The sequence below is a fragment of the Pristiophorus japonicus genome, chromosome X (genome assembly GCF_044704955.1).
Source record: "Pristiophorus japonicus isolate sPriJap1 chromosome X, sPriJap1.hap1, whole genome shotgun sequence".
Taxonomy (NCBI): domain Eukaryota; kingdom Metazoa; phylum Chordata; class Chondrichthyes; family Pristiophoridae; genus Pristiophorus; species Pristiophorus japonicus.
Window position 1 is genome coordinate 31,443,369 of NC_092010.1, and position 14,041 is coordinate 31,457,409.

General features: G+C 47.0%; 1 protein-coding gene across 1 annotated transcript in view; it reads right to left on the reverse strand.

Moving 5' to 3' along the window:
* Window positions 1-14,041, reverse strand: part of LOC139240854 (transmembrane protein 198-like) — a 108,459-nt gene that overhangs the window by 5,867 nt on the left and 88,551 nt on the right. Inside the window, exons 3-4 of the mRNA XM_070869340.1 lie at window positions 6,586-7,161; window positions 2,910-3,058 (exon numbers count right to left, since the gene is read on the reverse strand). Of these exons, the coding sequence (XP_070725441.1) occupies window positions 2,910-3,058; window positions 6,586-7,161 (725 nt within the window). The remainder of the gene's footprint in view (window positions 1-2,909; window positions 3,059-6,585; window positions 7,162-14,041) is intronic.

Genomic DNA, 14,041 nt, shown 5'->3' on the forward strand with positions numbered 1-14,041 from the left:
ACCTTCGCTGCACTCCCTCAAAAGCAAGAACGTCCTTCCTCAGACTAGGAGACCAAAACTGAACACAATATTCCAGGTAAGGCCTCACTAAGGCCCTGTACAACTGCAGTAAGACCTCCCTGCTCCTATACTCAAATCCCCTAGCTATGAAGGCCAACATACCATTTGCCTTCTTCACCGCCTGCTGTACCTGCATGACAACTTTCAATGACTAATGAACCATGATACCTGGGTCTCGTTGCACCTCCCGTTTTCCTAATCTGCCGCCATTCAGATAATATTCTGCCTTCGTGTTTTTGCCCCCAAAATGGATAACCTCACATTTATCCACATTATACTGCATCTGCCATGCATTTGCCCACTCACCTAACCTGTCCAAGTCACCCTGCAGCCTCTTCGCATCCTCCTCACAGCTCACACCACCACCCAGTTTAGTGTCATCTGCAAACTTGGAGATATTACACTCAATTCCTTCATCTAAATCATTGATGTATTTTGTAAAGAGCTGGGGTCCCAGCACTGAGCCCTGCGGCACTCCACTAGTCACTGCCTGCCATTCTGAAAAGGACCCGTTTATCCCGACTCTCTGCTTCCTGCCTGCCAACCAGTTCTCTATCCACGTCAGTACATTACCCCCAATACCATGCGCTTTGATTTTGCACACCAATCTCTTGTGCGGGACCTTGTCAAAAGCCTTTTGAAAGTCCAAATACACCACATCCACTGGTTCGCCCTTGTCCACTTTACTAGTTACATTCTCAAAAAATTCCAGGTTTGTCAAGCATGATTTCCCTTTCATAAATCCATGCTGACTTGGACCGATCCTGTCACTGCTTTCCAAATGCGCTGCTATTTCATCCTTAATGATTGATTCCAACATTTTCCTCACTCCTGATGTCAGGCTAAGCGGTCTGTAATTACCCGTTTTCTCTCTCCCTCCCTTTTTAAAAAGTGGTGTTACATTAGCTACCCTCCAGTCCATCGAAACTGATCCAGAGTCGATAGACTGTTGGAAAATGATCACCAATGCATCCACTATTTCTAGGGCCTCTTCCTTAAGTACTCTGGGATGCAGACGATCAGCCCCCGGGGATTTATCCGCCTTCAATCCCATCAATTTCCCTAACACAATTTCCCGCCTAATAAGGATATCTTCAGTTCCTCCTTCTTACTAGACCTACTGTCCCCTAGTACATTTTGAAGGTTATTTGTGTCTTCCTTCGTGAAGGCAGAACCGAAGTAATTGTTCAATTAGTGAAGACTGCCGATGTTACGGAGGTGGAAATAGGCGGTTTTAGTGATGGCGCGGATATGCGGTCGAAAACTCACCTTGGGGTCAAATATAACACCAAGGTTACGAACAGTCTGATTCATCCTCAGACAGTTGCCAGGGAAGGGGTTGGAGTCGGTGGCTAGGGAATGGAGTTTGTGATGGGGACCGAAAACAATGGCTTCTGTCTTCCCAATCTTTAGTTGGAGGAAATTTCTGCTCATCCAGAACTGGATGTCGGACAAGCAGTTTGACAATTTAGAGACTGGAGGGGTCGAGAGAAGTGGTGGTGAGGTAGAGCTGGGTGTCGTCAGCGTACATGTGGAAACTGACGCTGTGTTTTTGGATGAAGTCGCCAAGGGGCAACATGTAGATGAGAAATAGGAGGGGGCCAAGGATAGATCCTTGGGGGACACCAGAGGTAACGATGCGGGGGCGGGAAGAGAAGCTGTTGCAGGTGATTCTCTGGCTATGATTAGATAGATAAGAATGGAACCAGGCGAGTGCAGTCCTTGTATCGCTCTCCATCCACATCCCCTTCCCCGCCACCCCCACCCCCCCCTCCCAACTCTACCTCCTTCTGTGTCCACCTCTGAAAAAAACTCCCAATTCACTTACAAAATCCCAACTGTCCATCCTTTGGACCTCCATTCACCAGGATATTTCTGCAGCTACCGATCTGCTCAATCACACCCTCACCACCACCTTTGATGCACTAGTCCCTCTTAAAACCATGACGGTCTCTCACCTTGGCCGTTCCCCCTGATACAGCCCTGATCTTCGCTCCCTTAAGTCCAAGAGACGCAGACTTGAAGGGTCATAGCGGACAACTGGTTGAGCCATTCACCGCCAGATCTGGCTGGACCATGTAAAGAACTATCAGGTCCTGCTCTCATCTGCCAAAACCGCTCACTATTTCTGGATAACCCCGTCTTCTTAAACCCCTCTCCCCAGTCACCTCCCTCACCTCTGATAACAAGTGTGAGGAGCTCAGGGACTTCTTTGTCTCTAAGATTGAGACCATCCGTTCGGCTGCCTCTGTCTCGTCCCTTCCTTCCTGTAGCCCACTGAGCCAAACTTCCTCTAAGGACCCCCTCTGCCCTAGCCCTGACCTCACATCTTTCTCCAGTTTCTCTCCGATCTCCCCTCATGACCTTTCCGAGCACATTCTGTCCATGAGACCCACTTCCTGCTCCCTTGACCCTATTCCCAGCAAACTGCTGACCACACAACTTCCTTTTCTGGCCCCCATGTTGACCAACATTGTTAACGGTTCTCTCTCCTCAGGTACTGTCCCCCCTCCCTCAAATCTGCCGTCATCACCCCTCTTCTCAAAAAAACAACCCTTGACCCCTCTGTCCTTGCAAACTACCGCCCCATCTCCAACCTCCCTTTCCTCTCTAAAGCCCTTGAACATGTTGTCACCTCTGAAATCCGTGCCCATCTTTCCCGGAATTCCATGTTTGAATCCCTCCAATCCGGTTTCCGCCTCTGCCACAGCACAGAAACGGTTTTCATCAAAGTCACAAATGACATCCTTTGTGACTGTGACAAAGGTAAACTATCCCTCCTCATCCTTCTAGATCTGTCTGCAGCCTTTGACACAGTTGACCACTCCATCCAATGACTGATACTTTACCGGTGAAAGAATGTCTCCCGCGTATCGCTTGACTGGGTACGGCTTCCTGCGGTATGTGCCCTCTGCCTGTGACGCCCGCTGTCGCTTCTTTGCTTCCTTCTGTCGTATCCTCATCAACTGCACTCGTTTTTGTCGTTTACTGATAATAACTACAGGAAGAAGGAAGTATTAGTGACGTTGGAATGTTTTTAATAGCAGGAATTCCTTCTCCTTACCCTCCACACCACCACCACCCCCCCCCCCCCCCCCCCCCGCCTTCGCCCTCACTTGCCACCTCCTCTTTACAGGTTATCTACATCATTACTCAAGAGTATAACAATTGGGCCAAAACATGCTTCTGTTATTCTCATTTCCTTATCCCACTGGAGTCAGTAGCAAACAATTGTGGCAACAAGAAGTTTGGACCTAGCGATGTTCCTAGGCGAGAAACTGGTCATCAAACAAACAGCGGAACAAATGAATCCAGGGCAGCACATCTCGGCTCTCTCTACCTGCTCCCAAAGTGATTCCCACCCGGATGATTACAGGAGATCAGCATCCATGCAGCAACTGGGCAGGACAATATAGTGAGTCCACCAAATCCTCAGATCGATCTACTCCACAGCACCGATTGTACAGTGCGAGAATCTTATCATTCAAATGGCTTATTGGGTCAAGCCATCATCCAGTGTGTTCCGAGCCACACAAAGTAGCAGTGTGTCAAGTTTGATGCTGGTCTGTGCTGAGTTAAGTGGGGGAGTGCTGGGGACACTAGAATTGGTCTCAGGCTAAAGGAAGCGGGGTGGGGGAAAATAACCATCAATGTTCCTCCTCCTGAGCACAATCCCAGTGACCTCTGCTGAAAAGTGCATGCATGCGGGCACTGGATGGTGGCAAGATCAGCCTCCGCTGGGTGGCAACCGTCCATGGACACTCATTGCCTGGGCTTATAAATGAAGAAAGGCAAGTCGAGTAAAGTTGTCAGCATCCCTGGAACAGTACCCCAGTGCAAGTCTGTTTGATTAGGTAAAGAGAAGGAGGAAATCCTTTCAACAACAGCAACAACCTGTATTCATATAGCATCTTTAACATAATAAAACATCCCAAGGTGCTTCACAGCAGTGTTAAAAGAACATAAGAAATAGGAGCAGGAGTCGGCCATACGACCCCTCGAGCCTGCTCTGCCATGTAATAAGATCATGGCTGATCTGATCATGGACTCAGCTCCACTTCCCTGCCCGCTCCCCATAACCCCTTATCGTTTAAGAAACTGTCTATTTCTGTCTTAAATTTATTCAATGTCCCAGCTTCCACAGCTCTCTGAGGCAGCGAATTCCACAGATTTACAACCATCATAGAAGAAATTTCTCCTCATCTCAGTTTTAAATGGGCGGCCCCTTATACTAAGATAATGCCCCCTAGTTCTAGTCTCCCCCATCAGTGGAAACATCCTCTCTGCATCCACCTTGTCAAGCCCCCTCATAATCTTATATGTTTCGATATGATCACCTGAATTCCAATGAGTAGAGGCCCAACCTACTCAACCTTTCCTCATAAGTCAACCCCCTCATCTCCGGAATCAACCTAGTGAACCTTCTCTGAACTGCCTCCAAAGCAAGTATATCCTTTCATAAATATGGAAACCAAAACTATGCGCAGTATTCCAGGTGTGGCCTCACCAATACACTGTATAACTGAAGCATGACTTCGCTGCTTTTATACTCCATCCCCTTTGCAATAAAGGCCAAAATACCATTGGCCTTCCTGATCACTTGCTGTACCTGCATACTAACCTTTTGTGTTTCATGTACAAGTACCCCCAGGTCCCGCTGTACTGCAGCACTTTGCAATCTTTCTCCATTTAAATAATAACTTGTTCTTTGATTTTTTTTCTGCCAAAGTGCATAACCTCACACTTTTCAACATTATACTCCATCTGCCAAATTTTTGCCCACTTACTTAGCCTGTCTATGTCCTTTTGCAGATTTTTGTGTGTCCTCCTCAATCATTGCTTTTCCTCCCATCTTTGTATCGTCAGCAAACTTGGCTACGTTACACTCGGTCCCTTCTTCCAAGTCGTTAATATAGATTGTAAATAGTTAGGGTCCCAGCACTGATCCCTGTGGCACCCCACTAGTTACTGATTGCCAACCCGAGAATGAACCATTTGTCCCGACTCTCTGTTTTCTGTTAGTTAGCCAATCCTCTATCCATGCTAATATATTACCCCAATCCTGTGAACTTTTAGCTTGTGCAATAATCTTTTATGTGGGGTACTGAGGTTGCATGATCAGCCATGATCATATTGAATGGTGGTGCAGGCTTGAAGGGCCGAATGGCCTGCTCCTGCACCTATTTTCTATGTGGCACCTTGTCAAATGCCTTCTGGAAATCCAAATACACCACATCCACTGGTTCCCCTTTATCCACCCTGTTCGTTACATCCTCAAAGAATTCCAGCAAATTTGTCAAACATGACTTCCCCTTCATAAATCCATGCTGACTCTGCCTGACTGAATTTTGCTTTTCCAAATGTCCTGTTACTGCTTCTTTAATAATGGACTCCAACATTTTCCCAACCACAGATGTTAGGCTAACTGGTCTATAGTTTCTTTTTGTCTGCCTCCTTTTTTAAATAGGGGCGTTACATTTGCAGTTTTCCAATCTGCTGGGACCTCCCCAGAATCCAGGGAATTTTGGTAAATTACAACCAATGCATCCACAATCCCTGCCGCTACTTCTCTTAAGACCCGAGGATGCAAACCATCAGGTCCAGGGAATTTATCTGCCTTTAGTCCCATTATCTTACTGAGTACCACCTCCTTAGTGATTGTGATTGTGTTAAGTTCCTCCCCGCCTATAGCCCCTAGACTATCCACTGTTGGAATATTGTTAGTGTCCTCTACCGTAAAGACTGATACAAAATATTTGTTCAGAGTTTCTGCCGTCTCTATGTTCCCCATTACTAATTCCCCGGTCTCGTCCTCTAAGAGACCAACATTTACTTTAACCACTCTTTTCCTTTTTATATACCTATAGAAACTCTTGCTTTCTGTTTTTATATTTTGCACTAGTTTACTTTCATAGTCTATCTTCCCTTTCTTAATCACTTTTTTTAGTCATTCTTTGCTGGCTTTTAAAAGCTTCCCAATCTTCTGTCCTCCCACTAGTTTTGGCCACTTTGTATGCCCTTGTTTTTAATTGGATACCGTCCTTTATTTCTTCACTTAGCCACGATGGCTATCTTTTCCCTTGCACCCTTTCCTCCTCACTGGAATATATTTTTCTTGAGAGTTATGAGAAACAAAATTTGACACCGAGCCACATAAGGAGATATTAGGACAGCTGACCAAAAGCTTGGTCAAAGAGACAGATTTTGAGGAGTATCTTAAAGGAGGAAAGAGAGGTTTAGGGAGGGAGTTCCAGAGCTTAGGGCTGAGGCAGCTGAAGGTACGGCCACCGATGGTGGAGCGATTATAATCAGGGATGGTCAAAAGGCCAAAATCGGCAGAGCACAGAGGTTGAGGGATTATGGATCTGGAGGATATTACAGAGATAAAGATTACAAAGAAAACTTTCATAGAAGTTTTCCAAATGTTATTAATGTCAAAAAAACCTCCCCATGCTCCCCCCACCCCCTTCACAGAGTTGATGCTCTCGGGACGAACACACAAACGTGGGTTTGAGGTGGCCTCACCTTCAGTGTGTGAGTAGCCTTCCGCTGTCAATTTCCATTGGACCAGGATTCCCAGAATGCTCAGCACCGGCCAGATGCCAAGGATCACCCAACTGTACCAACACACAGGCAGCGAGGGAGCGATCTTGAGCCTCTCGTAGACATACTGCGCCAACAGAAACAGCTCAATGAAGTAGTCCACAGTTAGTGTAATGATGGCGCCACCAAAGACCGCGGTGGAGATAATGGTGAAGAGTTTTTGCCACTGTAAAGTTAGGACAGCAAACAGCATCCCGATGCCAATAAGAAGCCCCACTGGAACCCAGATGGTGTGTGGGTGGTAGAACTGCTCCATCACGATGAGGGTGACGGTTGCTACCAGCAGGCCAAGCACCAGGCCAATCATGAAGAGGCCTACACTGCGGACAAGCATGGTAACCAGTCCGCACAGGATTCCAATGCCGAGACCAATGCCTGCACTGGCCTCCACGCTCAGCTGAATGTCCAGAACTCGTTCCTTGTAACACAGCAGGAAAATGATGATGGAGCCAAACATTAGCCCACAGAGGAACATGACAGCCTTGAAACAGCGATAACCTGCAACAAAGATTTGAAAAACTTACATTAATAACATTTATATTACAAACCAGGGACAGAAACGATAAAAGTCACGCGTCCCGATGCTTAATTATGGGTTAACACCTCCATTACAGTCGCAGACAGAGGAACGACTGCAACAAATTAAGTTGTTCATTTCTTAATTTTACCAACAGTAATTTTTATCCTTACACACACTAGCCGCAAATCAGTTTTCTTGTTTTAAAGCACAGGGTGCCAAAATTGGCCCTTTTTAAAGGCCCGTTACCAGCTCTTAAGTAAGGCCTTACCGACCGGGGGCAGGGGGCTGTGTGAAACGAGTTTCCGCCGCGCCCGACTTCCCACCCCACCCGGCGCTCTGACCCCTTACCGCCCAGCAGTGACCCCTTTGCTGGTGGCCCAGTGGGTGCCACGGAGGCCTCGCAGCGTCTCGCCCCTTTAACTGAAGGGGAGGGCAGTTGCTACGTGCCGACGTCATCACCGTAGACCCCGCTCCCGACCCAAACCCACCCCTGCACCGCATCAAACAGCACCCCAAAGCACTGGGAGGTGTCAGTTAAAGAGTTGTATTTCCTGCCTTCGCCTCCCTCCAGGCGGTAATAATTAAAATAATTCGAGTTATCCGCCCGAAACGGTGCGGAGGGCAATTCCCCCCCTCCCCCAGCTCTTTGATTTGCACAATGGTGGAGATTGGGTTCATTATTCTTTAATCATCACGTTGAGGTAAGTTTTTCAACAAATTCAAAAAGCTAGATGATAAACTGGTGACTTAAAGCTGCTACTCATGTCCAATCGTGATTCCGTCTGGGGCAGCCATTCCTCTCTGGTCTCGGCAAACCAGAATGTGCCAATATTCCAAGAGCCGTCAAAAACTTCTCAGCGTTCTTTCAACAGTTTGGAATCTTGTCAGATTTAAGGAGAACTAATCTACAGCAACCTCTAGAGGGCTTTTAACACAAAAAGCAACCTGAGGCACTTCAAATAGGAGTATGGAAATCAGACAGGAATGGAGAATTAGGAAGGATAACCTAAGCTTTGCCAGTGAGAGATGGGTTTTGAGGAGGTTTTTAAAGAAAGAACATGCATTTATATAGCGCCCTTCACAGTCTCGGAACTTCGCAAAGCGCTTCACAGTCAATGAGATACTTTTGAAGTGCAGTCACTGTTGTAATGTAGGAAAACGCAGCAGCCAATTTGTGCACAGCAAGCTCCCATAAACAGCAAAGAGATAAATGAGCAGATTATCGGGTTTTTTTTGGTGGTGTTGGTCGAGGGATAAATATTGGCCAGTAAATCAGGAGAACTCCCCTTGCTCTTTGAATAGTGCCACAGGATCTTTTACGTCCACCTGAGAGAGCAAATGGGGCTTCAGTTAACATCTCATCCAAAAGACAGCACCTCTGACAGTGCAGCACTCCCTCAGCACTGCACTGGAGTGTCAGCCTAGATTTAATGCACTCAAGTCCCTGGAATGGGACTTGAACCCACAACCTTCTGACTCAGAGGCGAGAATGCTTCTGAGCACTAAGTCACTGGCTGACACTAAAAACAGCAAAAAAAAACCATTAACTTCACACCAGTAAGATTGCTAAACAAAAATCAGTTCCAGGTTTTTTAAGTTGTCAGTTCAACAAAGCGTATTGGCAACTTTGGGGCCTAGTTAAAAAAGGACGACGAGTGTGAGTGTGGATCAATTCAGTGAAGGCCACAACATGCACGATGCAAATACAGACACAGATACAATGTGGGCTTGTCTGCCCAACATCCAGCTCCACGCTTCCCAAATTAAAACCACCTTCTGCCGGGTCTAAATGAACTTTGAAGCAGGAGATGTTCTAAGCCCAATCAGAATCTCAGTAACAATTTTAGCCTCTGGCCCCAGTTTCTGGCCATGATAGCAGATGCAATTTGAAGCCACACAAATCGTCCTAGCGTGGCTATTGCTGACTTTCTTCAAGTTTCAATGCCTGTTCTGGATAATAAATGAAAGCCAGACAATATGAACACAGGTAGCCATTCAACCTCCCACAGCGAAAGCACAGACACTTAAAGCATTTTTATAAAGTCATTCAGGCCATCCAGCTCCATTTTGACTCATTTCAATTTTGCCCCAACTTTAGTTTCCTAGTTTCTAGCAGCTGTTGGGTGTTTAATAGTTTGCCTGTGACTGTTATTTGCTTTCATTTTAGGAATATAAAATTGTAGCCTTGGAAACCAAATGTGAACAGGCTAATCTTTCAACACGTCAGCTAACCTACTGAGCTGTGTTTAAGAGAAAGAATAATATTTTATTGAAGGCATATTTGCAAAGCATTCTCAAATTTCACAATCACAGCATTCTTCTTTAAGAATAAAACTTTTGCCACAGGGGTGCGTAATAAATGGTCTGATGCAAATCGACTGTGGTACCAAGTTCTATCACCAGAGGGAGCCAGTGTACCCTGGCCAAAGCCAACTGACCCGCTCGACCACTAGATATCAGTGGCTGTCCGAAAAGAGGCATTAGAAAGATCGCACAACACAAAGAAAAACAATATTCTTGCAACTTGTAAATCATTTTATCTTTTTCTCTAAAGTGGCCACTCGCCTCCACTTGGTGGTGGGGGTATGATATTTGAAGCAGGAACACGATATTGGGTTGACAGCAATGGCGTCCTTATTGACTGCACTGCTATTGAATGCCTTTCGTGAAAAACCTCACCAAATAGCTTGGGTAGCAACCTTAAAAACTCGTGCTTGGCATCTTCACATCTGCACTGTTCAACCGTGGGGGATGTCACATAGTAGGCCCCGGCCTTTCACCGAGTTTTCCCAATTAAAAATTGACACAGTGCCATGAAATTCTCCAGTGAATGCTGTGTATTCACGTATCGCTGGCACTCCTAAACTAATCATTGGGGTTTCTAACGCCACGGCAGCCTGCAACACACAGTAACCACTCCGTGCAATAAGAGCGAGGCGCATTTAGGGAGAAGCGGTGTAAAGAGCCAAGAGCAGGATGAAGTGTACAACATCTGCTTTGAAAAAAAAACGTGTCCAATTTCTGCTTCCAGATAATTCTGGCACATCAGATTGCTCTGCAACTGTGAATGTTAGAGCAGTCCAACATTATCCACATTCATCCTCCACACTTTTTCTCTTCCCTTCTACTGCGCTGGTATTAATTGGCAGCAATGGCACCTGTTACTATCCCCAGTAGACTTGATCCAGATCTATATGCATCGGACACTGGGCACATAGGCCTTAAGCTTAGTTAGGAATCTGAGAAGATCATATGAATTGCCTCTATTTAGATGGGAAGGGTCAAATCAAGCTGGCTCACACTGGCTCATTTCTTGCTGGCTTCTTATTTCCATTAAGTAATTGGAACATTTAATCCTTCGCAGTCTCGGCCATTTCAATAAATTAGGGCATCAAACTTCTTGCAACAGGTTTAACTCGCATCCACCATTTTGTAAAGCTCTCACTGTCAAAATGGAGGCTGTGAACAGAGCCAATGATTTATTATCCATACCTATGTGTTGAAAGTTCCTAAAAAAAAATGGATCCGAAAACTCCCTCCGGGATGTTTAAATGCTTACTAGTCGGTGGTTAGCCCTCAGTTACAGGCACAAGGTGAGTACAGCCGATGATAAACCCTCACACACTCGTAAATGGCAACAACCCGCCCATCGCTATTGGAGCTGGTTTGGTGCGCCAGATGTCATGGTCAGATTGAGAAGGAGACCCATACTGGCATCATTCTGCCCTCTTGAGCATCCCTGATTATAATCGTTCCACCATCGGTGGCCGTGCCTTCTGTTGCCTGGGCCCCAAGCTCTGGAACTCCCTCCCTAAACCTCCGCCTCTCTTTCCTCCTTTAAGACGCTCCTTAAAACCTGCGTCTTCAACCAAGTTTTTGGTCATCTGCCCTAATACCTCCTTATGTGGCCCGGTGTCAAGCTTTGTCTGAAAGCGCTCCTGTGAAGCGCCTTGGGACTTTTCACTCCGTTGAAGGCGCTATATAAATACTAGTTGTTCCAGAGAGCATTTTTTATAATCTCCAGATTTTAGCGTTCGTAACCTTTTCTGCCAATGCCCAGCGCTTTTATAATCTGCTGCCACAGACTGTATATGTGTTATTCCAGCAGTTGCATATAACAGGCGATTTGCGTTCAAATGAACGCGCTCACTATAAGTGGTGGGGCTGGAGTGTCAGCTTGGATTCAGTGCTCAAGTCTCCGAAATAATAGAATGTGAAGCCCCTGAACTGGGAAAAGATCCAAAGCTAGTAACTGGATTGAATAAAAAGAGCAAAGGAGAAAACAGGTCTGCAATACTTAGTAATACTTTTTTGGCTCCATGGTGCTGCAAGTTAAATAGAAAGGCAAGGATTATAATGACCGGATAAAATTTTCAACATTCATTTTTTTTTGAAGTGACAAATGAGTGCAATATAATCCAATAAAACCCTCACATCGACTCCCTTTATATAGAGGAAGAGAGTTCCACATACTGGAACTGGGTGATGGCAGTGATGTATAGAGCTAGGGCAGAGTGCAGAGTTCAGATAATGTAAACGGGGAGTTTTGGAAAATCACCTCGAAGTTGACAGGCTGTGGATTATTGGTGGCTGAGTCTTGTGGGCACTGACAGTGATGGAAAGGTCACTGTGAGCTATGGCAATGATTTACATTGATCACAGGAAGAGGCTTTAAACTTCCTCCTACCCCAGTGTCACATGAAAGAAAGCAGCCAGTGAACTGGTTTTACAAGTACAGGAAGTAACACTCACGATTAGAGCACAATTTGATATTTGTGTGTGTGTGTGTGCCTCCCCGCCCCCCGCCCCCCCCCACTGCCTCAGTCCATCTGGCACTAAAACCCAAGTCTCACTCACCAATCACCCTTGTGCTTGCTGACTGCTCCACCAAATGCCTCAAATTTAAAATTCTTATCTTTGTGTCTAAATCACTTCATGGCCTCGCCCCACCCCCCACACCCCCAGCTCTCTAACCTCCTCCAGCTCTGCACCACCAGCCCACCCCCTGACTCCGGATTCTTGAGCTTATCCCCTCCCCTCTCTTTGTCCCACAACCTTGCCTTCAACTACCTAGGCTTCACTCTGAAATTTCCTCCCTGAGCCCTTCCTACTCTCTACCCCTCTCTCCTTTCAGACCCTCCTTAAAACCACCTCTTTGACCAAGCTTTTGGTCACCCATCCTAATATCTCCTTCAGTTCAGTGCCTAGTTCTTTCCTTCCACCCGTGTGAAGCGCCTTGGGACATTCATACGGAGCACAATGGTAGCCCGCAGTATTTATGTTTGCTCGGGAAAAATCACCGGTGAGTCATTTATATTACGACATGGTAGCCCACAGCTCCAGTGATATCAATTCAGCATCAGATTAGAGTCTTTAGGATCGAAATTCTGTATTGCCCTGTTTGGGGGTGGTAATCGAGGCGAGGTGGGACTTCCTGCGCCCAGCGCGGATGTCTATTCATGTAGCGCTGATGTGAGCACAGGGCCCTCCCCTTCTGTTAAAGGGGAGGGCACGCTGCGAGCTCGGCAGTGGGGCGAGGGGCCTCCACTAGGCCACTGGGGTGCCGTGGCCACAGCCCGATACAGAAGCGGAGTGCCGGGCTGCACCAACACGGACCCGGCGAAATATACAATGGAAGGCCGGGGGAGGGGGGGGGGGGGGGGAATGGAGGCACGCACCTCCCCTTTAGTTTCCGCCCCGCGAGCAGAGTGTGGCCCAGGTCGCAACCCGCGGGGCTGGCGCTGACATCGCCCGCGGCAGCCTCACGGGACGCTGCTCAATTTGCGCTACGGGGCGCTGCGCACGGCGATGGCGTCATCATCGCAGGGGCATGGCCGGTGTGCGCCTCCGCTAACTCCCGCGCAATTTCACGGGAGGTGGTAGTACCCCCCACCCCGGGAATGGGAGGCACAAACGATGCGAATTTCTCCCCTTTTACATTCTGGCTATTAAGTGAGTCTGCAAATTCAACTGGCTGCTGACTGTCACAGAACTCGAGGCCACTGCTTCTCCAAATGGAAACATGATCCGCGAGAACAATTGACCAGTTGCTGATAGAATGACACATCACGGCAAACAACCAGAAAAGGATTACACTGTACAGTATGTGCGGAATCCAGTTCACATCTGCTGGAGACAACATCTCAGTCTTAAAAACAAATAACTTCAGCCACTGAGATTAGACAAAATCTCACACAACTGACATGGAAAATAAGCATAATGGGCAAAATAAGTGCAGTTAAAAATGAGGGTGGGTCAGTGGGAGATGGCGGTGTCTTAGGACACTGTCTTTCCACCTCTGGGGATTGAATCCAGCCCTGGCTGATGGGACTACCTTTAGAATTACACTATGTGAGGTTTGTGTCTCCGTCTAAAACATGGTGCTATGTCTTACTGTTTATCCATTTACTGTTTAACTGCACTTTCCCCACAGGCATTGCCTCAATCCCTGTCTATCAAACCACGGCCTCCAAGCACAAAGGAAGATGGTTGTGGTTGTTGGAGGTCAATCATCACAGCCCCAGTTCCTCAGGGCAGTGTCTTCAGCTGCTTCATCAATGACCTTCCCTCCATCATAAGGTCAGAAGTGGGGATGTTCGCTGATGACTGCACAGTGTTCAGTGCCATTCACAACTCCTCAGATAATGAAGAAGCCCATGCCCAAATGCAGCAAGACCTGGACGACATTCAGGCTTGGGCTGATAAGTGGCAAGTAATATTCGTGCCACACAAGTGCCAGGCAATGACTATCTCCAACAAGCGAGAGTCTAACCACCTCCCCTTGACATTCAACCTGATTACTATCGCCGAATCCCCCACCAGCAACATCCTGGGGATCACCATTGACCAGACACTTAA